General features: G+C 38.9%; 1 protein-coding gene across 6 annotated transcripts in view; it reads left to right on the top strand.

The window, feature by feature from the left end:
- The window catches only part of SEMA3D (sema domain, immunoglobulin domain (Ig), short basic domain, secreted, (semaphorin) 3D), a 148460-nt gene that overhangs the window by 49239 nt on the left and 74511 nt on the right, over positions 1 to 24710 (top strand). For all 6 annotated transcript variants that reach the window (XM_014963798.1, XM_014963796.1, XM_014963792.1 and 3 more), the window contains exon 3: positions 17270 to 17430. In XM_014963798.1, coding sequence (XP_014819284.1) covers positions 17270 to 17430 — 161 coding nt within the window. The remainder of the gene's footprint in view (positions 1 to 17269; positions 17431 to 24710) is intronic.

Raw genomic sequence — 24710 nt, 5'->3', positions numbered from 1 at the left:
GTGTTGTAATTCATACATAAGAACATGTTTAATTCATACTGTGTAGACAGTCTTGTTTCTGTCTGTCTTTTGGGTAGTAGTCTGCCAATTTATTGTCAGGTTCTCTTTTACAGACTTTTTCTCTGTGTTTCTAGGTTTTACTTTAGAGGGAGAGACAGAGAATAAACAGAGCAGAAGGCTGATTGTCTTCTAGGAAAAAAAAAATTAAAAAAATTCAACCTCTTTCAATTTGTGGCTGTCCTAAAATTTTCCAGTAGAAATGTAGGTGCCTAACTGCAAATTTAAGCCTATTGATTTGCTTTATTTTTTGTTTCCCTGGACATCTTAAGCATGCACTCAAAGAATCATAGAATCATTTGGATTGGAAAAGACCCCTAAGATCTTTGAGTCCAACCATAAAGCTAACACTGCCAATTCCACTACTAAACTGTGTCCCTAAGTGCCACATCTACCCATCTTATATGTACCACCACACACGGTGAATCAACCACTTCGCTGGGCAGCCTGTTCCAATGCTTGACAACCCTTTCATCAAATAGATTTTCCCTGGTATCTAATCTAAACGTCCCCTGGCACAACTTGAGGTTGTTTCCTCTTGTTCTATTGCTTGTTACCTGGGAGAAGAGGCCGACCCCCACCTCACTACAACCTCCTTTTGAGTAGTTGTAGAGAGTGATAAGGTCTCCCCTCAGTCTCCTTTTCTCCAGGTTAAACAACCCCAGTTCCCTCAGCCGCTCCTCATAAGACTACAATTATAACTCATAAGAATAAACTTATATTCCAGAAGTGTGCACCCTGCTTTCTTGGCCAGGGGGTGTGTCCCAGCCTAGTTTTGGACGTTGTCACCAGTGACATATCCACATTGGCAACCACAAACATATATCATTGCAATGCGGGAATGTGGCTATGCCTCAAAAGCAAGCCATGCTTGCTGTGACTCTGCTTTGTTTTCAGACTTTTGCATTATAAATGGTGCAGGTAGTGCTTGTCACAATTTAATCGTGTTTTTGTTGTTGATAGCAGCACGGCAGATGTACTGACTAATACAGTTGTCAGAATTAAGCTTACCTTCCCTCCCACCACCCCCTCCCCCACCTTCAAGTATTCCAGCCAAAATAACTCCAAGGTTTCTGAGAATAAGATGTAGGAGAAATGAACTGTCTTGCCAACTCTCATAAAATTGTTACAGTCATGTCATTGACAAGTCCTGGCATCTCCATTCTTTGGAATTGAGACTTGAAATATCATGAGGAGGGTAATATTGGGCCCTTTTCCTTCTTTATGGAAAACTGACCAAAATTGGCCACGTCAGGCAGCTTTGAAAACCTGGTCACACATGTGTGTTCATTTGGCTGTTAAAGATGTTGCCTTTCAAGAGAAGGTTTCATCCCCTTCCAAGAGCAATGTGTTAATGGGATGGCATAGCTCCATCTTCCCCGAGCAGCTGAGCATTTGCTTGGGCAGGAGAACTGGAAGCGAGCAGGACTTTCCCCTGCCGTTACTTCATCTCGCAGCTGCAGCCCAGCACACCTCAGCTGAGGGCTGGAAACTGCTTCTTGCCATGCCCTGACAGTAAAGAGAGGAATGGGAATGCCAAGTGACAAATGCTGAGGAAGAAGAAGTGTAGGGGACAAGAAGAGACAAAGAACAGTATTGAGAAAGAAAGTAGTCAGCAGTGGAGAGAGGAAGGGGGAGAAGGAGCAGGGTGGGGTAGCTAAAAGAAATGTCTATAACCACAAGAGTGGTTCAATAAACCATAGTGCATCACAAGTCCTCTGCATTTAGACAGCAATTAAAATTTTAGAGCTTGTCTGCGTGGCAGTTATAGATTTTCACCTTATGTGAGATCACTTAAGGGGCAGAAATCTGTGCTGTGCTTATCTTATATTCCTACATTTTCCCCAATTCATTAATTGAATAATTCTTCAATATATCTTTTTATCTGCTTCATTTAGTCCTTAGCTTTTAGATATTGGTGCATGTCATTCTTATCCCAGAAATTACTACTCTCATGATGCTTCTAGGGTGCTCTCACTACGTCTTAGATACTTTTGCAAGATTATGAGGTAGTTTATTATTATGTTATAGCTTTAATATTAGAGGATGGTAAATAAAATGTTTCCTAATAGAAGATTACCATCTATAGAACACTTGGGCCTGATTTTTTAATGATATTCCATATTTTAATAGATTTTGTGTAACATTACATTCAGTCTTATAGCAACAGTATATGTTTTTGATTCATTCTCATGAGGCTGGAGGTACCCTATGACCATCATCCAAACTGCAGAAATCAGCAAGCACAGAAGTGACTTTCAGCTTCCCTAATCTTATTGTGGGCTACCTCATTTAGCATCCTTATTCCCACCTCTACAGCAAATGCAGAAGAATTTTATACACCAGTCTCATTCAATACTCTCATTTACAGGATGACATCACTTCTGTTATTGAGGAAGGGAAGGGCCTGTGTTGTAATTCATACATAAGAACATGTTTAATTCATACTGTGTAGACAGTCTTGTTTCTGTCTGTCTTTTGGGTAGTAGTCTGCCAATTTATTGTCAGGTTCTCTTTTACAGACTTTTTCTCTGTGTTTCTAGGTTTTACTTTAGAGGGAGAGACAGAGAATAAACAGAGCAGAAGGCTGATTGTCTTCTAGGAAAAAAAAAATTAAAAAAATTCAACCTCTTTCAATTTGTGGCTGTCCTAAAATTTTCCAGTAGAAATGTAGGTGCCTAACTGCAAATTTAAGCCTATTGATTTGCTTTATTTTTTGTTTCCCTGGACATCTTAAGCATGCACTCAAAGAATCATAGAATCATTTGGATTGGAAAAGACCCCTAAGATCTTTGAGTCCAACCATAAAGCTAACACTGCCAATTCCACTACTAAACTGTGTCCCTAAGTGCCACATCTACCCATCTTATATGTACCACCACACACGGTGAATCAACCACTTCGCTGGGCAGCCTGTTCCAATGCTTGACAACCCTTTCATCAAATAGATTTTCCCTGGTATCTAATCTAAACGTCCCCTGGCACAACTTGAGGTTGTTTCCTCTTGTTCTATTGCTTGTTACCTGGGAGAAGAGGCCGACCCCCACCTCACTACAACCTCCTTTTGGGTAGTTGTAGAGAGTGATAAGGTCTCCCCTCAGTCTCCTTTTCTCCAGGTTAAACAACCCCAGTTCCCTCAGCCGCTCCTCATAAGACTACAATTATAACTCATAAGAATAAACTTATATTCCAGAAGTGTGCACCCTGCTTTCTTGGCCAGGGGGTGTGTCCCAGCCTAGTTTTGGACGTTGTCACCAGTGACATATCCACATTGGCAACCACAAACATATATCATTGCAATGCGGGAATGTGGCTATGCCTCAAAAGCAAGCCATGCTTGCTGTGACCATTGGTGATTTGGACAGAGGACCAGGATCCCGCCTTGTGACACAGCACACAGGAAAAGGCAAGACTGATGACAACCTTTGGCTTTTAAAACGGAATTTACTTAACACTGTTAAAAACAGCTATGGCAGTAATTTAAATCTAATAAACAAGAACATTATTCTCAGCTCATTTTTTTCTTCTTCACGTTGAGTGAATTAAGACACATTCTCACTCCAACTAAAGCCATAGCAAGAGTTTTGCCACCAAAGTAATTTGAAGTAGGATTGAATTTCCATTCCTCCTCGCTTTTTCCATGTTAAATAAGTGAACAAGTAATTCTGTCTCCTCTGCTGAAGGATCACAATGCTAAAACATCATCTTCACATGGAAATTAGCCACATCTAAGAATTGTTTAGCTTCATGCAGTGTTATGCATACATGATTTTCTTCCCCCTAAGAGTGGTTCATTCTTACAACATGGTGAAAAAGAAAGCAGAGGTTAACATTTTGGTGCCAGGAATTCTTTTGAGAATTTAACTGGATTAGTACATTTCCTTAATGTTCTAAAAATGATCCTTTGAACATGCTATTTTGCAATATCAAGCATCCTGTTTTTTAAATAATTTTGCTTTAAGTGTTTCATTTTATAACTGACAAGACGCTTAACTGTTGCATCAGAGCAGTTAGTTTGTTCTGTTTCAGTAAAGATGGCTTATTTCCATGTCATGCATCATTTAATTATGCATATAAAATATAGTTACCATTGTATAGCTCCGTGAGCCTCATTTAATCTGTCTGTGACATTGTGGTAATCCCAGCACCACGATGGGGGTGTTGCACAACTATGAATGGTTGGAATGTGGTAAACTGGTGATGTACAAAAAAGCCTAGAAATGAGCTTGCATTTCTGCAGCTGTGCTAGCTTTACAGGAAGAGGAAGAAAAATCAGTAAAAACATGCTTTTGTGGCAATATCAGCAGCCGTAATTCTGAATGCCAATGAAGATCAAGGAAAATGTGCTGAGTGAGGTAGTGCTGCTTTTCTTGAATCCCTTGTTTGTCTTCTAATTCGTTTTTGATTTGTGATTTCTCTGAAAAATATGTCTCAGATTCCTTTGTAGAGTAACATAAAATGTTTATGTGAGACTTAAAATCCTAGTTTCAGATGCTTATCTAGCTAAAATAGATTTTGCCTGTAAAATACTTTCTGGAGACAGTGAACACTGAAGCTTAAATTGTACCATAGGTTGAAGATGGATGGACACTGCTGTCCATGTGAGGAAAGACTCATATATGCTGTAGACTAAGTATAAACTTGAAGGGTTTTTTTACATTTTAGTAACAGGAAAAACAGCAAGTTTCTTACAGACATTTTTTTCCTTTTTTAAACTAGTGAACTTGGAGGTCAGATCCAACTATATGTTGCATTTTCTGTCATATAATTATCATTTATATAATGTCCTGGAGAGCAGCCTCCAGTCAGTGACATCAACAGTTTACATAGCAGTTGAACTAAGAATAACCTTGGAGAACTGACCCGTATCAACCTCTTAACAGTGTAAACAGCCTGTAGCGCACAACAGTTTTCTTTTTTTTGTGATCACAAAAGGGCCTCAATTGGATAAAAAAAGAATTGTGTTCACAAAATACCAAACTATTCTGCTGAATGTTCACTTGATTAAATCTCAGAAGATGGGAGAGAAAAACAAATCAGGAAGACTTTGGGAAGACTCAGTTCTCCCTTGTAAAAAGGAGGATGAGACAACACTGAAAACTGCTTCCTTAGAAAAATGTGGGGAAGACACATGATCAGTGACATCAGCTTCGAAGAGGGTGCTTCCACAAATATTTTACTTATTGCACTTTTACTAAAGACATTTGTAAACGTAACCTAAGCCTGACTAGTTTCAAAGATCCCAACCTTGTTCGCTTTCTATGGACTAATTTGAGGTCATGATCCTCTTGACGTCAGTGTGTGTCTAGCAGTGGACATCTGTGGTTGCAGCACAGGTCCTCGAGTCACATCCTATTTCCCTTTCCTCCCTCCTCATTTCTGCTGTTCCATTTATAGACAAGTTCCTCAAAGAAGGCCCAAGGGGTACAGGGAAGGTCGGTTCTCTAGTCAAAGTCCTTTGGAAATAAATACACAAAGAGATAGCAGAAAGAGGCAGAGACAAAATGTCCTTTATCGTGCCAGACTACTATCAGAGAAATCAGAGGGATTGGCTAGCTGTGGTTAAGAGAAGCATTTAGACAACAGTGGGACTGAAAAAGGTACCTTTTTTCCACTAATTCAAGAAAACAGTCATTCTCCTGACTGTCCCAGAGAAGTATGCTGTGTTGCACCACAGAGTTTGATGGCTAAGAGGTTATTGAAGACACCAAAATTTTATGTTCAACTTCTCTGGCAGCTTTTGGAAGATTATACAAATCCCTCTGCATCATCCATGCACCCTGGATTTCTTTGAAACATATTTCTTACTAAATATGTAGCACAACAGCAGTCCATATGACACCCACTTGTGCCCCAAGATGGATAAATAAATGTAAATATTAATAATAAAGATATCACCACCCTTCTAATATTAAATAATAACTTATGCCTAAATATTGATGATTGACGCAAGGTAATATGATGGTGCACATGGTTACCTCGTGCAGACAGGCATCTCTGATATGCCTCATCCTGCAATTCTTAGTTCAGTCCTACCGCAATGTTACCCGTCTACAAGGCAGATACTGGGTCCACCTGCATATCCACATGTGGGACTCCGAATCTGTCAGAGGTTGCTAGGCACAACTCCAACACAAACAACTAACATATAAGGGAATTAATGCAGATATTCGATGACCTCTAGTTTTGATGGCTTCATAGAAACTTAACTTCTGTAAATATCAGAAGGTGTATTTCACTTTGCCATAAGAGAACATTATGCTACTCCAAGCTACTATAATGTGAATTGTTTTTATTTTTATTGCTGGAAGACATCCTTTGCTATTGCGAGTAAAAAACTATTTTGAAAACCTACCTTCACTTTAACCAATTGAGTTACCTTGCTACACTCACTTGCTTTTTAATAAAATAAAATACATCCAGAAAACTGGAAAAAGAACATAAGGAGAAAAACCTTTGAAGTTTCCTGAAAGGATTTTTTTTGTTATTTCTCTACATTTAAACCAAACTTTTTAAAGAGAATGTCCGTCCTGTGCATTTACCCCAGATAATGACTAAGTGACTTAGAAAGTGCTTCCTTATAGCAGTTGTATCTCTGAATTGCACTTCTCTAGCAAGACCAGGGCTATTAATTTTGCCTTGTGAGCTCGACCAGCAATCATGATGGTAAAAACAGCTAAAATATCAATGCCCACACTGTCGTTATAAAAGTTCTTGTTCCTCATTCAGAGCATGGGAAAGAAAGATTAGCTGGCCCACGTCAGAGAGGGAACCCCCCTGCGGGGACAGGAACAAGCAGTTACATGTGGGGAGAGCAAGCAGGAACCTCCTGAAGCAGGTTTGCTGCCAACAGAGGAAATATCTGTTCCACTGACAGGTAAATCTGTGTGCAGAGGTCCCTGCCCTTCGCCTCCTTTCCTGTGCAGGCAATCCTCCCACCACAGCCCCTTCAGCCCTGCCAAATGCTGCCTTTTCTCCCTGGGTAGCAGGTCATGCTGGTGAGCTGGTTATTGTTTCCCAGACCTGGTTTCACCTCCTTTACTGTATCTGCTCTGCCTCCTCATCCATCTGGACCCATCTTGGTTGAGTCAAGAAACCAGAAGAACGTTTCAAAGCCAGTAATGAGGAAATTTCCTTGCCCTCGGGGACTCTGGGAAGAGTGTTGAAGAACCATCAGCACTTAACAGGCTCTCTCAGATGGTGGTTTCATGACAGCTAAGCCAACATAACAGTGTGCTACTTCTGGAAGAAGGACATCTCCCTCCCTGCTCCCTTCTCCCCAAACACACATATCCACTTCTTTCCTCCCTCATTTGCTCCCAGATGCACGGACCTGCCCTTTCTCTTGCATCAGCTCCAGCTCTCGTCAGCCCCCTTGGCAAGAACATACACTATTAGTAGTTACAACTTTCTCTCTGTATCTTATTTAGCTTTGCAGCCTGACCATACAGCTTGTGTGGGCTCTGGTCCAATTCTTGGAGTTGGAGAAAAGAATAGCCCCCACAGGTTCTTGCTATACACTCAGGGCCAGATCTTCAGCTGATAAAATTATTCCAGGTCCCAGTGGTTAAACTGAAGGTCTGGCTCTGAGTCTTGATGCAAGTGGGGTGTGTGTGTCTGTGTGCCTGTGGAGCATGTGGAGGGTGAGAAAGGGTGGGACATACAGCTATTGAATGCTTTCATAAAAATCTGTGTTGCTCACAAATACTTGTTATAACTCATATGTAGTATACAACCACAGTAGCATGGAAATTGCAAATAACAATGATAGGCAACAAAATTGGATTTTTCTCTCTGAGCTGTTCTTTTAAGTCTTGAAAACAGGGACACTAGTGAAGTAAATGAGCAAGTAAATCTGTTTGGCATTAACTCAGCTTTGCACTGTCCGAATAGCTCATGTTGCTCTGTGTCTCTCTTAAGCCTGTTAATATCAATATTAATGTGTTTTCCAGGGCCATGCCATCTGACATGGTTATTACAACAGAGCTATTCATGCCACTGCAAGGACTCTCATCTTTTAGTCTGAAAGCTTTATCTACATTATTGTGAACATTACTCTCATTAGGAAGCTAGAAAATATATTTGAACCTGGTGAGAAAAAGTATTATTAAGATATCTGACCATTTTAAAAACCTTATCTTTCATAAATAACAGCTGTAGGCTCAATGGAGCAAGTCCTGGTGTCAGTTGCACTGTCTGAGAAAGCAGGTCTGAATAAAATGAGTCAGACTCCGAAAGAGATCTGTCAGCACCTATTGGTAGTGTCAGACCAGCTACTGAGCCAAATCAATATTTCTGTAGCCAATTATACCTCTGATTTACTCAAGAAAACTCCTTGCAGGTTTAAATCCTGGACATTGAAATCCACATCAAAATTCTCATTTGCCAAGCGTAAAACAAAGTCCATTTATCTTTCTTGTTAAGGCTGGAATTTAATCAACAAAGCAAAAACTGAGCAAGGATTTAAAAAAGCATCATGTTCTGCACAGCTGCTACCAGATAGTATGGATGGGAGGAGTAGCACAACCTGCTGTTGTTTTACTAGTTAACAAACATATGTGCTGTAAGATGTAGCAAAGATCTCCTCTGTATGTTCTCAGAAGTTTCTCTGAAGATGCAGTTAGTAGAAAAGTCCATGTACAGGTGCTTGAAAATACTCTAGCCATTTTTGCATCGCTCTGAAGAAAGTAAAGTCTGAAATGAAGGGTTGGTACTATTTTGAAGGCAAGTGCAATACAATGACAGTAATTTGTTTTGAAAGGAGGGATAGGACTGCATATAATTTTCTGTACCATACTTTGACAAAGGACAAGCTATGTGCTTTAAAGTGCTAAATATGATAACCGTGTTGCATTTTTAACATCTGAAAGTACCTGCAAATACACATTTCCATCCAAGCAGGAAAAAATGAATCCACTGCTGCAGCATGGAGTGTGTTGATTCACCCAAGTTAATGTAAGTCCCAGATCCCCAAGATGATTTTGAAGCTCAATGTCTACTAGGCACAACCTACTGTCAGTGCATTTTGTTTGTGTTGCCTGTTCCTCAGAGTGTGGACTAAACCCCATACTTCATTCCTTCTGGCTATGTCCTTCATAAGATTCACGCCTTTCTACATGCAGGCCATATGATTATGCATCTAAAGGTAGCTTGAAGGTTCATGAGATGAGATGGTAGGCTAGTTGGAGCAGTAAAATGGATTCACAGTCAGTAAGTCTAACTCAGCTTTTTCAAATCAGCCAGTCAAAGAGGATTTTGCCATTATTTCCACCTGAAGCCTGTCATCACTCTCTTGCTTCCTATGCATTTGATTGGCTGACAGATTGGGAGGAGCAAGAGTCTGGGAAATAGTTAACCAGAGTATGGAGAAAAGGCCTTTGAGTTGCTGCAAAATATTTATAAGTTGCAATTCTGAGTAGTGAGAATTCATTTAAAGCTGTCTTTTCCCAGTGTCAGTAAACTCATAGGCTATTTGTCACTATGGATTTAGTAAGACGGGTTTTCAGAATAGCTTTAGGAGTAGGTGATTTTATAAGCCACCACCCTCAGAATAGGGCTGAGATTTTATCTCAGCTGCTTGACACTCAGGTCACTGGAAGGTAATTTTAAAAGACAGGGTTAGAGTGTGGTCTCTAGTTAAGTTGCCAGTTCCTCTTCCATATGATCAAGAAGAAATCTGGCTTTTGACTTCAATAGCTGTCTAAAGTTTTACTCTGCTAGATATAAGGAAAAAGTCTTATGTCCTTAGAGAGCAATATCTCCTTACCATTGGGATACTTTGAAGGGGATTTGAAATAAGTCTGAAGTGGAAGAAAACAGATTTCAGTCAAATGACAGATTGATTACCTATTACACAAGCTGAGGATCTGTGAAAGGTGAAAGGAAGAAAGGTAAGATCGATCCTGACAATTGAAAATGAGGAAATAGAGATGATGAGTCCATTGTGTGCATGCTCTGCCTTCCATTTAAAGAGGAGTTTTGGTACTATTTAAGTCTATCAATGTACTAGGCATTCTTAATGGACAGGTATGTGTGATGAGATGCCAACAGTTATCGACGCGTTACTAAAGCTCATATGCTTGCCAACTGTTTATATTGAATTACACTTCTAGTATATATTCTTTAAATATCCAGAGTATCACTTTAAAAAAAAAAAAAAAAAAAAAAAAGGATGATTTAATTTGGCCTTGGAAACAACAGTGGGTTTGCTTACTTTGGCACTCTTGCAAGAAAGATAAACCACTTAGGAAAAGGGAACCTGTGCAAATCCACGGTCTTAGGTCTTCTTCAGAAAAACAAATGTTTCACCCACATACATTTTCAGTTGTGCTGTCTAAAGTTAATTATTTAGTTTGGCTCTGTGAAGTTTGTGAGCTGAGCCTTTGCATTTTTTCACCAATTACTTGAAGTCACAAAGCAGCTTTTAATCATCTCTGCAATAATAACACTTTACAAGTTATTTGTGCAGCTGTTTCATTAGTCAAATTTTTTAAAAAAAAAAAAAAAAAAAAAGGATGATTTAATTTGGCCTGGAAACAACAGTGGGTTTGCTTACTTTGGCACTCTTGCAAGAAAGATAAACCACTTAGGAAAAGGGAACCTGTGCAAATCCACGGTCTTAGGTCTTCTTCAGAAAAACAAATGTTTCACCCACATACATTTTCAGTTGTGCTGTCTAAAGTTAATTATTTAGTTTGGCTCTGTGAAGTTTGTGAGCTGAGCCTTTGCATTTTTTCACCAATTACTTGAAGTCACAAAGCAGCTTTTAATCATCTCTGCAATAATAACACTTTACAAGTTATTTGTGCAGCTGTTTCATTAGTCAAATTTATTTGCAGTTAAAACGCTACTAAAATAGACTTCCATACACATCAGGAAGAATTGTTTAGTTCATGCTTTAACTGGGTGTATTTTTGGTGGTAAGCACCACCTATTTTATTTTACATTGTTATCATTTTTGTAGATTTTAAAAAAACAGTCGGATAAAGACAAGACTGTAGCCTGATTCTAACATCTGACTCTGAAATAGATGAACTAGGTTGTGTACAGTAGTCTCAATTCTGCTCTTGCAGATCCACCTCCTTTCAAGGGAGCTTTACTAATATAAAAGAGGATCAAATCTAACAGTATGAGTTACTTTTTTTTTTGGTCTTTTTTTCCTCTTTATGGGTGGAGTAGCTGTTGTGAAGGTTTTCTCAAGATAGTATGATCTGTTCCTTCCTGATGAAAGGTGTAAAAATGTCTTCACATTACTGCATAGAGAGAGCTTCTGCTTGGTTACCATTGTCTGTAATGATGGTTTGAGAAGCACAGTGCATAATGCAGCTGTTTTAATTATGCATGATTTTTCTGGGTTGTAAAATGCTGACAGATTTGACATCTATCAATAAGTATTTGCAAATAGAGATGTAGGAAATTTGGTTTGCTGATTGCTGAGCAGGGCCATAGAAGTGTCTGAAGCTCAAAGGTGACTTTGGGGACTACTCAGAAAAAGAACCAATATTTTGACACAGTATTGTGCCAACAAGAAATCGTGTTTTCTTGGTTCCCAGTAATCCATATCCTTTTGGAAAGGCCCTGTTGAGCCATGAATATGACATTTTCCTCCAGGCCAAATAAAATTCATTGTAGAGCAATGAGAGCCACATGGCATGCACAACAAATCATCATTGTCCATGGTGAGATGCAGCTAAACAAAATATAACTTGCTTCTTGCAGTATGTAGTAGAGATTGGTGGTAGACTGGAACTACTTTCTTTGCCTTCATACAAATACATCTGGGGTCAATTGGATCTTTTAAAGTCAGAATACTTCAGGAATTAAGTAAATTGATATATTGACTTTTCTTTATCCCTAAAATTTAGTTGAGGATTCACACAATACCCATGTAAATTGTCATGGGTATTTTCCAGTACATGAAAGGACATACTCCTATCTAGAGGAAAATGACGTGACTGTTTTTTAATTGTCTAGGAAAGTAACAGAATTATACATATTAGGCCTTTAAAAACAGAGTCCTTCAAAGGTGTCATTAGATGTAGCTGTTTTGAAACAGGTTGAGGAGTTCCCTTTCTGCCAATTTAGGCAACGGCTATCATTGCACAAATGTCTGTGCCTGGCCACAGAGGCAATTCTGGGTCTTGACCAAGCGGTGCCAGGTTGCTGCATGCCCACACCACGGAGTCAAGGAGTCAAGGAACAGCAGCACAGTCACCGCATATGTGACTTGAGGCTAAGCAGTCTAAATGTGCTGTATAAATGTAAATACGTATAACCAGAACAGAATGACATTTTTTCACTTGAAGCTCTTATACCATGGCTCTGCTGCTGGAGCTTATTTAAGTAAGTAATGATCATGCTGTTGTGAGCCAAGTCCACTGAGATACTTTTCTAAATGAATAAAAATCAGTCACTATTCCAGCTTCTACCACTCAACAGTGAAATATTAACCCAGAAAGGGAGTTTGCTGAATATTCATTTAATCGCCAGACTGGAAAAAAGTATCTAATTTTTTAGTAAAACAGCAAGTACACACTACAAACTAAATGCTGAACATGTACTCATGAAAGACCGTCCCTGTAGCTAACTTTGTGTATTGCGGGAATGCTGTTTCTGTGTAAGCCTGGCTACAGAGATGCAGTGAATCAAATCAACAGCTTGCTCTAAACTTGAAAACCATTGGCCAAAATGATTTTCACAGTAAATTTTTCAGTGTAATATCCTTGGTCATATTAAGTACATCTTGCCATGAAGGGCAATTTCAAGCCATAAGATTGGATTATTTTGCTTTTATGGAGTGAGAACAATGATTAATTTGGCTGTGATTTAATAAATTCTCTGTTAATGTTTACTTGACAAATTTTATTGGGTCATGTTTCAGTTTTAATCTTATCAGTGGCCATGTCTGGAGTTTTATTTCCAAGCTCTTTTCAATAGTTAGTAAATAACTGACCAGGCCTGATTCTTCACTGCTTTGCAGTTTGAGTTCTCATTTGCGTCAGTAAGAAATCAGTGTGCAATGCTGTCATTTCAATCTGGAACACTTTACACATGTTTTGCTTATGATGCAGTGAAAGAAATGGCTGTACAAGGCACTGGGCAGGGCTCATTCCCACTTGGGCATTGCAGTCATGAGATAGCTTTTTCCCTCCCCCTTGTAAATGTTCCAGGTGGTTCTTTAATGAAATACTAGAAGTGTTAAGCAATAGATGACAAATGTCTTTTTGGGATGGCCACTACAGAGATCATTCCTTCCAAATATGAAGGAGATGGGGAGTGCAGTCGCAGTCCTAATCTTTCAAGTATGTAAAGAATCAAGTCTGAATATTTTGGTGACACACTTGCAAAGGCCCATGGATTGTGTGACTCTAATCAATGAAAGTGCGTTAAAGCATTTGCACAAACATATATTTTATCCTTACTCAGATCAAACTCCTAAGGCTGGAGATGAGAAGGAATTTTCCCTCATATTCTGCATCTTAGTTACCCACCTCCCACAAGGGAGCACTGTGATATGACTGGAAGCTTGTCATCAGAGGAGACATAAAAGTAGCTGAGGGTGATATGGATTGCCCAAATAGAGTAGTCTGTGAAATTCATGACTCCCTCCTGTTTATTTATATTAATGTCTGTGAATGACTAATTACTAGATTTTGTGATCCTGTGTTCTTCTTCCCTCCATTCTATTAATTGGGACATAAAACTGCTAAACAGGGATTTAATCCAGACTGTAGAATTAATAAGGCATTTATTATTACATACCATGGTTCAGATAATCTAGTAATGCAGCCAGCTCTTATGTCATGGGTGGAGAAGAGAAAGACAATGACTCAGAATACGCTCTAGCAATGCTCAGCTGATAAACAGTATTTTAGAGATCAACTAAGAAGAATTTGAGTAGCTCAAGGGAGCTAAAGCCTCCTGCTGTGCTATGGTCAGCATCAGAGAATCCTTTCCCAATAAACAGCTACATCATATCCGGAACCAAGAGTTTCCAGTCAGAAAAAACAAGGGAGGAGGTTTGTACAGAGTATGACGTCTAATGGAGACACATCTGCATCACACACAAAAATTAACAGTTTGGCTAGAAGTGGCTGTTCTGTGGCAGACAACCCAATAACAAAGATAAGTGTCAGGAGGAGAACATATTTATTTCATACTGTGTGAAAGCACACTAGTGGAGTGAGCTAAACTTCAGAAGTTGTGGGTTTAAAGGGCTTTTCTTTTTCCTTTTTAAAATTTTTTATTTATTTCTAAAACTATTACACTTCAGCCAGGCTATTCATCAGCTAGGTCTGCTGTAAGAAGTAGTGGGATAGGACTTAGTTTTTATCATACCATGCTAACCATAAGTTGTTCCTAAGTGATCTTGCTGTCAATTAATAATCAGGTCTTTTAAAATGTTACCATTTTAGAAAAAAAACACCCTGATATCTTTGTCTTCACGAAAGATAGGACAGTGCTGGAATAAAGCCGTGTAGTGCTTAACACTGGATTTAATTTTTCAAAGTGAAGTAAGATTTTTTTTAAACATACTGCCAAATAAATCTCACCTAGGGGAATACGAGCTGCAATACAAGACAATTTGTTTTCAGACTGTACCGTAACAACATTCAGCAGTGAGCCAGACAAAACCACATGAGCTTAAGTAGAAGTGACTGAGCCAAAAAAATAATTGTCGTAATTATATACCAGGCAGTCAGATTAATAATGATAAAATACTTTTTCTCCCACAGTGCTGTTTATTAGTCAGCAACAGGAGTTGATCTTTGCTTCACCTGTCATATGTTTTATGAAAGACCTTGGAGAAAAAAGTTTGGTTTGTTTTTTTTCTATTTATTTTGTTCACGAGCTACTCTGCAAAACACTGGCCCTCATCTTCATCATGATCAAGAAGTGTAAATATCTTGTGCTGTAAGTCTAGCTTCTCTAGCAGGAAGGGTACATTGTCCACCTTGTGCCGGGAAGGTGGAAATATTCTCAATTTTATATTCAATTAAATACAAGATTTATCTTTCTGTCTCATGATTTCTGAATAGTTTAGCTTGTAGAGGTTGCCTGTGGAAGAACTGATTCACATATTTATTTTTGTTCTCCCCAAATGAATGGCTGCTCAACAAGACTAAACTCTCGTTGTGCTCTTTTCTATATGTTGTTTGTGTTCTCATCCAGAATTATGTCCACAGACCCTTCATAAAGCAAAAGTTTGCAGACTTCTTACTTTGCAGCCTTTTAGCTTTTTTACAGGAGAAACATAGATTCTTTCATTAGTTTCATAGAGAAACATGTTTCTTAATTACCTTCTGAAAGAGACTGAAAGCCACTATTAAATCACAGTAAAACTTAAGTGTCAAATTTGTGCTTTTAATATGGGAAACTTCCTTTGCAGACATTTCTCCAAGGAAAGTAAAGACTTCAGGTCCTTAGAGGTGTTGTTACTGGATGGTCTCCTTAATATGCCTCTATAATGCTTTTATTTCAGTACTATGCCATAGGGATACACCTCTGCTAGGTGGTTGTTGGTTCTCAATTGAAATGATGGTAATTGAAAAGTTAATTGTAGCAATTTTCTCTACTGTGACCAGAACTTAATACTAGACAATGGATAAACTGAATCTTATATCAAACTTTCTATACACATTACGGTTTTTACCTCCTTCCAGTTCTTCTCAACCATATATATGGCTTAATGTCCAAGTGGAAATCAGTAATAAGTGGTATCCCTCAAGATTCCGCACTGGGACCAATGCTATTTAATGCCTTCATCAATGACATAGTGGGATTGAGTGCGTTCTCACCAAGTTTCTGGATGACACCAAGCTGAGTGGTGCAGTTATATGCTTGAGGGATGTCATCACTCATCTGGTTGGACTAAATTATCTTGGAAGGTCCCTTGATAGACTGGAGGAGTAGGCCCATGCAAACTATGTGAAGTTCAGCAAGGTCAAATACAGGGTTCTGTACCTGCGTTGGGACAGCCCTTAGTATCAACACAAACTGGGTGATGAACAGATTGAGAGCTGCCCTGCAGGGAAGGACTTGGGGATATTATTGGATTAAAAATTTGATATGAGCCGGCCATATGTACTTGCAACCCAGAAAGCCAAACGTATCCTGAGCTGCTTTGCAAAAAGTGTGGCCAGCAGGTTGAGGGAGGGGATTCTGCCCCTCTACTCTCATGAGACCCCACCTGCAGTACTGCATCCAGTTTTGGGGTCCCCAGCACCAGAAAGACAGACCTGGTAGAGTTGGTCCAGAGGAAGGCCACAAAAATGACCAGAGGACTGGAACACCTTTCCAATGAGGACAGGCTGAGAGACCTGGGGTTATTCAGCTTGGAGAAGACAAAGCTTTGGGGAGACATTATTGTGGCCTTTCAATATATAAAGGGAGCTTATAAGAAAGATAGAGAAAGATTTATTTTTTTTTACCAGGGCCTGTAGTGACAGGATGAGGAGCAAATGTTTTAAACTGAAAGAGGGTAAGTTTAGATTGGACGAAAGGAAGAGATTATTTATGATAAGTGGTGAGACACTGGAACAGGTTGCCCAGAGAAGCTGTGGATGCCCCATTACTGTGAGTGTTCAAGGTCAGGTTGGATGGGGTTGAGCAACCTTGTCTAGTGCAAGATGTCTCTGCCCATGACAGAGAAGTTGGACTAGATGATGTTTGAAGGTCCTTTCCAACTCAAACCCTCCTATGAGTCTTTAACACCTGCCACATCTAACCACTCTATTCCGTTCCTAACTATTCTTTCTGGCATTGACCTTCTTTGCTGTTTTGTATGTAGAGCACCAAATATAGTGAGATATTAATCTTTGATAATGTGTATCCATGACTATAATGATATAAACACATATCAGTTTTTTAAAGCAAAGGAAAGGTATAGCATATATTTTGCAAAGATCTGTCTTTTTTTTGTTTCTGATTTCTATTGAAGAATGTGATTCCTTTATGCCACAGACATAATTTATTAAGAAAATTTCATACATAAATATGTTTTGTAAAAGTAAATATTACCCAATTTGGAAGTAAAAAACCCCCAAAGAAAATCAAGGTTTACAAGAAGTGTATTATGACCCTGGAAAGACATGCTCTAAGACTGCAGTTATCTCACCGGCATGCTCCATGCTGGTTGCATATATTTATAAAAGACACCAATGAGTCATATGTAAACATTTTGATTATAAAGATTTTCTTCGTTTTCCCACAGACTTGCTGCTTTCAAACAGCTGCATCCCATTTCTGGGCTCAACGGAGGGGCTTGATTTTCGAACCCTGTTGCTAGATGAGGAGAGGGGCCGGCTGCTGATTGGGGCTAAAGACCACATCTTCCTGCTCAACTTGGTTGATTTAAACAAAAATGTAAAAAAGGTCAGTTTATTTTCCACAGAGTTCATCTCATAAGTGGAATTTTATTCCTTTTCCTCTTTTTTTTTCCCCCCTTTCTCCCTTCTTCACTGTGTAACTGGCAGATTCATTGTGCAATTGATAATCTCACCTCCCATAGTTATAGATATTATCTTTAATAAATGGAATTTCTCGTGCTATGTGACCTCCTGTGAGATTGATGTCCTGCAAGAGGTCAGCTACCTGAAGGAGCCCTTCAGTGCAAGGAAGTAATATCAAAATATTAGCAAAAAGGCAAAAATTCAGAGCGGAGTGTTTCCCTCTTAATTTCTCTGGTCATGGTCAGCCTCCTCAAATAAAAGCATTTGAAAGAAGGCAACTGAAGATAGCTTTTTCCTTGCTCAGTGACATCATTGAGATTACATTACGCTGATATTAAACAGAGAGGAGGCAATTTGAATGGTTTAAATTATAATAAAAATGTCAGTGGCAATTTTATTATTAATATTTGTATTAATATCTAGAATTACTAGTGATAGGAGAAGCTTCCACTGGGATCTACTGTACTCCCTTGCCCATGCCTTATGACAGTGTGTTAACTCCAGATAATAAGATGGCAATTTAGTTGCCAGTATTTCTAGCAGACCGGATGAATTGGAGCTTTCGTAAGCGCAATTGATTGCTACATGTGAAAAACAGATGCTTGCACAGGAACACACGTGAAAATGGCTTTCCTGCTTCTTCCAGATATGCTACTTACTGAAGAAAATTTAAATTCTCAGCTGTGTTTGATATTTCCTTTAAGTACCAGAAGGAGGTTTTAAATTACTGTGTTCTGCTGTCGGCTCTGAAGAGGTAACTGACCCTGAATTAATGCAACTGCAGTGCAGAGGCTTGGCAGGTGTAGCAGGAGACTATTTTGCCCCACATGTTTAAGTGCAACATTTGCTGTCATTATATAGAAGAGATATAGTACCAGGATGAACATTTTATTTCTTATTTTGACTACTGCAGTGCTCCATATGCCAATTTCTTTAAAACTCAGGTTCTGAGCATTTTAGGACATTTCTTCCCTGGGATCTTTAACAAACACTTAACTGGCATCTGCCATCTCAGCAGTTTAGTCAAAAAACAGCACCTCCTCAGGATATTGCATTAATACCAGGATTATTCGTATTGCAGATTTTCAGACTACAGCTTGATTTCTGGCATAAGCCATTTATAGAAAACAAATTCTGTTTGTGTGAAAAGCAGATTTCTGTTTCTGTGGGATGCTGCTCACCTCCTGAGAGATGCTGAGTGCTGTCACCTCCCATTATGTTCAGTGGGGCTTAATTAGTTCAGAGCTTTCTGGAGGCAGTAACACCCTGCCTGATCCACCCCTCCATCCAGTCTGGTAACATTTTCCCTTTAGCCAAACCAGCACTGATTGTTATGGATGTTGTGCTCTCCAAGAAGGGCAGAACACAGACAGAGCCAGAAGAATCAGTGTGGAATCAGACAGTGCTGTTTAATAAAGATATTGTAGAGCAAAGACCCATTTTATATTGGAATGAAAATTTGCATTTGGTAAGCTAAATAGAGAAAGCATGGCTACATATCTTTGGTAACCTGAAAGAAGGGAATAAAATTCATAATGGCTTGCGTATCTAGACTAAAGAAATGATTGTCTGCAAGTTCAAATATTTCTAATTCTTAGTTTAACCATTCAGGTCATCTTTAACTTTTCAGACAAAACATTGAGGAAAAGTGTATTTAAATAGCTAAAACAGGCTGAAGAGCTCTGTGGAGCATCCTGCTGTGCTGACTTCCATATCTCTGTAAACATTCAGCAGCTTTATAAACTTATTGGCTTGGGTAAATGTCCAGGTAACACAAGGCAGTATCACAGGAGTGTTTCTTTTTGGTTCCTCTGTGCTGGGTGGGTAGAAACGTGTCCGGGGAGGGAAAATATGAGATGAAGGAAGTCGTGCGAGTGGTTGTGTATAAATCTCAGTCATTTGAGGAGGTTTCAATGCTAAAGGATACTCTCCAGTAGCAGCGAAGTGTCAGAAAGTAGCATTTGCCGGGGCTGTGTTTAGACGGCCCATGGTTTGGGTTGGCGCTGAGCCAGGCGGCTCGCTTCCAGCCTTCCCCGGTGTGAGGAAACCACACATGTTGGGACTACAAGGGTCTGAAGTGTGTCCTTTGTACTCCTCTGGAGTGAGAGTCGTCTGGAAAAAAAAGAGATATTTCTGCTTATACGCAGCCACTGAAATGAGAAGTAATTGATTAGAATATTAAGTTTCTGCCTATAAATGATGTTTTTTATTAATGGCATTGAGGAATGAGGGTTAAAAGACAGCAAGTTGAGGTGGGGAAGAGAGGTGTAAGAGCTTTGAAACTAGAATGCAAAACTGTGCATGGTTTGGTTTTTGTTTTTTTCTTTAAAACAAAACTGAACGTGAACTGTAGAATGTTCTAATCTGGGTAGATTCAGATTGCTTTAAAAAACCTCTCCATTTCAGATATTTGTTATATTAGGAACTACTGACACACCAAAAAGCCAAATCAGGATCCCCAAGAATTTATTCTCAGAAAATCCTCATCTGTGGCTATAATTACATGCCAGGATTATATTGTAGAGTCTGATGCTCTAAGTTAAGATATTTCTGGAATGGTATTCAAAGAAACATCCAAAGTATTGTATCCTTTTCCCTTCTTTTATGTGTACATATATATAATTTAATAACTTCCTTTTAACAAACTGATTATTCATCTAAATTAGTTAAATTAACTTACATATATTAAGTTATGTCTTTATTTCCTGGTATTTTTTTCCTGATGAAATAAATCAATAGTTCTTCTGGAGTTCCAATTTCTTAAATCACTGTAGTTTTTATTCAATTTATTGTGTAATTGGTTGAAAACTTCCTTAGCTGGCAGCTTGAAAAAATCCATCCAGTTTTCAGTGCTTGCAAACCTTATTATAAAACAACAGTAAGTACAATAGTATAATAGAAAAGTTCTCTAGACTGAAAGACAAATGCAGAAACCTAAAATAGTTCCCCTCTACAAGTACCTAAAGCTTAGGAAAGGATAATCATATTTCTGTAACACGAATATAATTTCTATGAACTTGTCCTGAATAGAAGTTTCTAGCTCCTCTTGCAAAAATAGAATTATTGAGTGCCTTAGTCTTTTCTTGAGAGATCCTTAGATGCCTGACAAGTGCTGTGAGCTATTTATAAACTGGAAGATTTGTAGCTCTTTCCTATGAGTAAAATTAAGACGTTCAGCAAAAGAAAGCAGAAAAGAGCAGCAACCTATATTTACTGAGGCGTTGCAAATGTGGTCAATAAAGATGAAGACAACTATGCCATAACTAATAGAAGTGCAGTGCAAAACAAACAAACGTGTGTTTAACAACATGAAAGTCTAGAAAGCTGGAGAAATTCTATAGGAATCCTAAGCTCTGGGATCCTGCTGGAAAGATTACTTTGCTACATAGAATTTTCTTGTGAGTTTGCCTAAAGACTGTGTCATTTTACTCCTTAAACTAAACAAATACTAAATACAAAATGTTGTCAGCTGGGTAAACACGTATGGAATAGCTGCAAAGAAAAGGTTCGCCTTTCTGTAAGTCCTGTGCTGGCGAACAGTGCGAGTGGGGTTATATGTCAGCACCATTATCACTGTGTAATCCGCAGCGCGACCCGCCCATCTCGGCAGGAATAGGAATGCTATCAAGGGCTGACAAGCTTTTGAAAAGCTGCCAACCTGCAGGGGCTGTCAGTGCTAGAAGACACAGCCACATGTGGGCCAAATAGATAAACATGTCAGATCTCCCCAATAGCAGCTTTGGAACAAGTTGTTTTCATCTACCCCAGTGTGTATTGGCACAGGGTCACAAATTATCCTACCTTGGAGCATCCTTAATTTGTAGTTGCTACTATTTTTTTTAGTTATTACCAGGTGCAGCTGCCTTGTGACTTATCCTTTAATGTCTTCTTGTATTGTTTTTTTATTTCACAGTGAAAAATACATAAGCATATATACAGATATGCCAGCTGGGTAAATGCTTATGAAATAGCTGCAAAGAAATTCTGCACCTTTCTCAAACTCCAGAGCTTTCCAATAGTCCAAGGTTATATGTCAGCACTATCATCACTGGGCAATATTTGCAGTGTCACTCACCCATCTCAGCAGGAAAGGGAACATATATAGAAATACATATGTCTATTTATGTAAAACAGCACCCTCTTTCACAGTAGCCAAATTTTACCTTCATTGTGCTGGGAAACCTCCTGTCAGTCTATGTAAGCATTGTCTCAATTAGGATTGAACCTAAAGGAAATTCAGTCAGCACCGAATGGATGCTTTGGTTCTAGTCATCAAACCAGAGCCTCAGGAACACACCCAGAGTCTGAAATGTTTATTGCAGTCTTGGAACACAGTAACACCAAGATTGTTCCTTCCTAACCAAATATGTATTGTTCATTCCATATGCCAAAGGAATTTAGCTTTCTGGCTGTTAACAAAAGCTGTAGACTGTCTAAGGGAGAAGTTTTCTTGACCTGTCAGAAGAAAAAGGCTTTCCAGAAGACATCAGAGAAAGCCAAAGTGTCACCTGGAATGTGCTGAAGATATCAAAAGTTCTGCAAGTGGGCGCATAAGTACTGGGAAAGCTTAAAACAAGTCCATTGGAACTGAAGGGGGATGATCATTAATCCATCTGTGATCATGTTGGTTTGTTATTAATCTCTGTGAGTAGAAAAGATTCCAAGAAAATAATTGAAGTGAGGCTGAGATTTGAGAGGGGCACTGCTTGACCCTCTGCACATGGGGAATTGGTTCCCAGGGGTTAAACGCATGCTGATGGCCCTGCTGTTGAAACAATGGGAACCTTTCTGGATGTCACAGTTCATAGGATACCCTTTTCTACCTATTTTAGAGTACTTCCCTTCCTCACAAAATTATTAGAAATACAAACCATCATATCTATCATTTACAATTAAACAAGACTAGTTCTGCTAAGTATCCATATAGTTTAGCATCCTGTCCCCAAAGTTGGTCAGCAGTAGGCACTGAAGGAAGAGTGTAAGAAGGAGCTATTATGGTTCTTCAGGTTAGGGGCTTGCCGAAACAGAGATGATAACTTTCTGCTTGCTAGCCCTTGGAGGACTCTTATCACTGAGCTATGTAACTCTTGTTTCGAAGCTCTGAAAACCTTCTGTAGTCCATAAAATTGTTTGATAGACTTAAATTTAGGCACCTGTGTAGACAAGGCGGAAGCTTTTAAACAGTGTTTACAGACACAAAACAACAGGCAGGGGCAAGATGTGAAGAAAGCAGTATGTAACCATAATGACTGCAATCCTAGGTGGAAGAGAGTGTCTCTGTTATTTCCTTTTGCATTGTTGCCATAAATTATGTTTCCATAAACATCCGCTGTCATTTTTGTGTTTTACCCATATGTTTAGGTATAAAGGACAGAATATCCTGCTCTCTCAAAACACTTGCTCATATTGGGCTTTGACTTTTTCAAAGGTAGGATTTGTCTTCAGTCTGCAGTGATAAACATGTCAGGAGCAATGCCATTTACCCTAAAAATCCTGGTGTACAGTTTCCTTTTAGGAGAAACAGACAGTAGTCAGAAGTCTGCTGTAGTTACACTGTGGAAAATGAAGTGTAAAAACATTGGAGCCTTTCAAGAGTTAATCCAGTGTAAATGAAATCAGCATCTGGTCCATTTTCTTTAAGCTTTTACATGTGGTCACAGTGTACACATGAAAATGCACTTTTCAGAAAATGCTGCTTCTAAAGTTGTGTTGGAGAGCAGATCACAGTTTAAGAGGAGAACTTGCTTTGTCTCAGGCAGATTCAATAAAAAGACCACTTGGTTCTCATAAATGGTTTCACTCTAACAGCCACCTGCCAAACTTAAGCTACCAAAATCTGTGAATGTGTCATCCAAATACACAACTGTTTTTACTCTATGAATTTGAGTGCATTTTATCCTTATATCCTCTCTTCCCTCCTGCCCCCATGCCATAACAAATTATATCAGAGATCTACTTTTCTTCTACTTTGAAATAATTGGAGTCAGAAATTCTGCTTATGTGTCTCCCTGGATGTGTATTTTAAGTGTGGGAATTAGTGTGTCAGATGTAGGAATATCTGCTGGAAGAAGGAAGGTCTGTGACAGATATGAAAGTAAAAGAGGTTTAAGAATACATTCCTGGCTTTTAGGGATCTCTATGTATTTCTTAGATAAAGCTGTTAAAAAGAAAGCTGGGTGAAAATTCTGAGTCTAAGGATGATTCTGGGTAGGTTTCAAATGCAGAGAGAAATTCAGATAAGGAACTTAGATGTATTAACTTCTTTTGTTTGCTGATATCTTTAAAATATTGAATTCCAGAGAACAGTATAGTGGGTGCCAGTTACAAGAACTGCTTAGGGTTAATCTTCCTCTTAGGATTTGTATATGAGAACAATCTGTCCAGTTCCCCAAGTAGTGGACTTCCCATACCGCACACATGAATGCAACAGATGTGAGGTATTTAAAGAGCAACTGCTATACATGTGTGTTATGCTAAAATCAGCTCATTTTCCCATTAATTAAAATACTATTTCTTTTCAGCAAAATAATACTTAAAAGGCATGAAATTCTTTCTAATATTTGTTGGGAAGTTCAATAAATTTCTAGCACCTGCAGCAATTTTAGGAGAAGTGACAAATGTTCTGGTTCTCCAGAAGCAATCCATGAACACCCACTCTTATGGTGTTGGGGTGTGACATTTATGATACCGTCTCATGCAGCAGTGTGACAGGCTTATTATTGGATCACTGTATCTTCTCTCAGTGTTCCTTGATCTTACTGTTTTTCTTTGTGTTTCATTTTTAGGCTATGAATTACGAAGTTATTTGGTGTGGGGGGGCGAAAGCAGGTCACATTATTGTTGTTGTATTGGTGGGAATATTGAGTCTTGACTGTCACATGTAGTAGGGCAATGGAAAAACTGGGATTAGACTGTCTCCTGGTTTACTTTGGTTTTTGGATCATGTTGCCCTCTTTATTGTACCCATTTTATGGTCATGTTGGGCTAAGTCATGAATCTTTTTTTTTTTTTTTTTTTTTTTCCATGGGGGTGGGACCAAGGAAAGGTTTTTTTGAGTTAAGTGTTTCCCCTCTAACTAATAAAAACCCCAAATGTTGAAAGATACTCATAGAAATTCTCGTCAGCTGTGCATGTATCCAGATACTGATTTAATTGATCTTCACAGGTAAATTCTTCCTCCTGGAGATGTGAGTAAATGTCAGC

Source organism: Calidris pugnax, unplaced genomic scaffold (genome assembly GCF_001431845.1).
Source record: "Calidris pugnax isolate Ruff unplaced genomic scaffold, ASM143184v1 scaffold44, whole genome shotgun sequence".
Taxonomy (NCBI): Eukaryota; Metazoa; Chordata; class Aves; order Charadriiformes; family Scolopacidae; genus Calidris; species Calidris pugnax.
The sequence above is the reverse complement of the archived record's forward strand: the minus strand, read 5'-3'. Positions and strand labels throughout refer to the sequence as shown.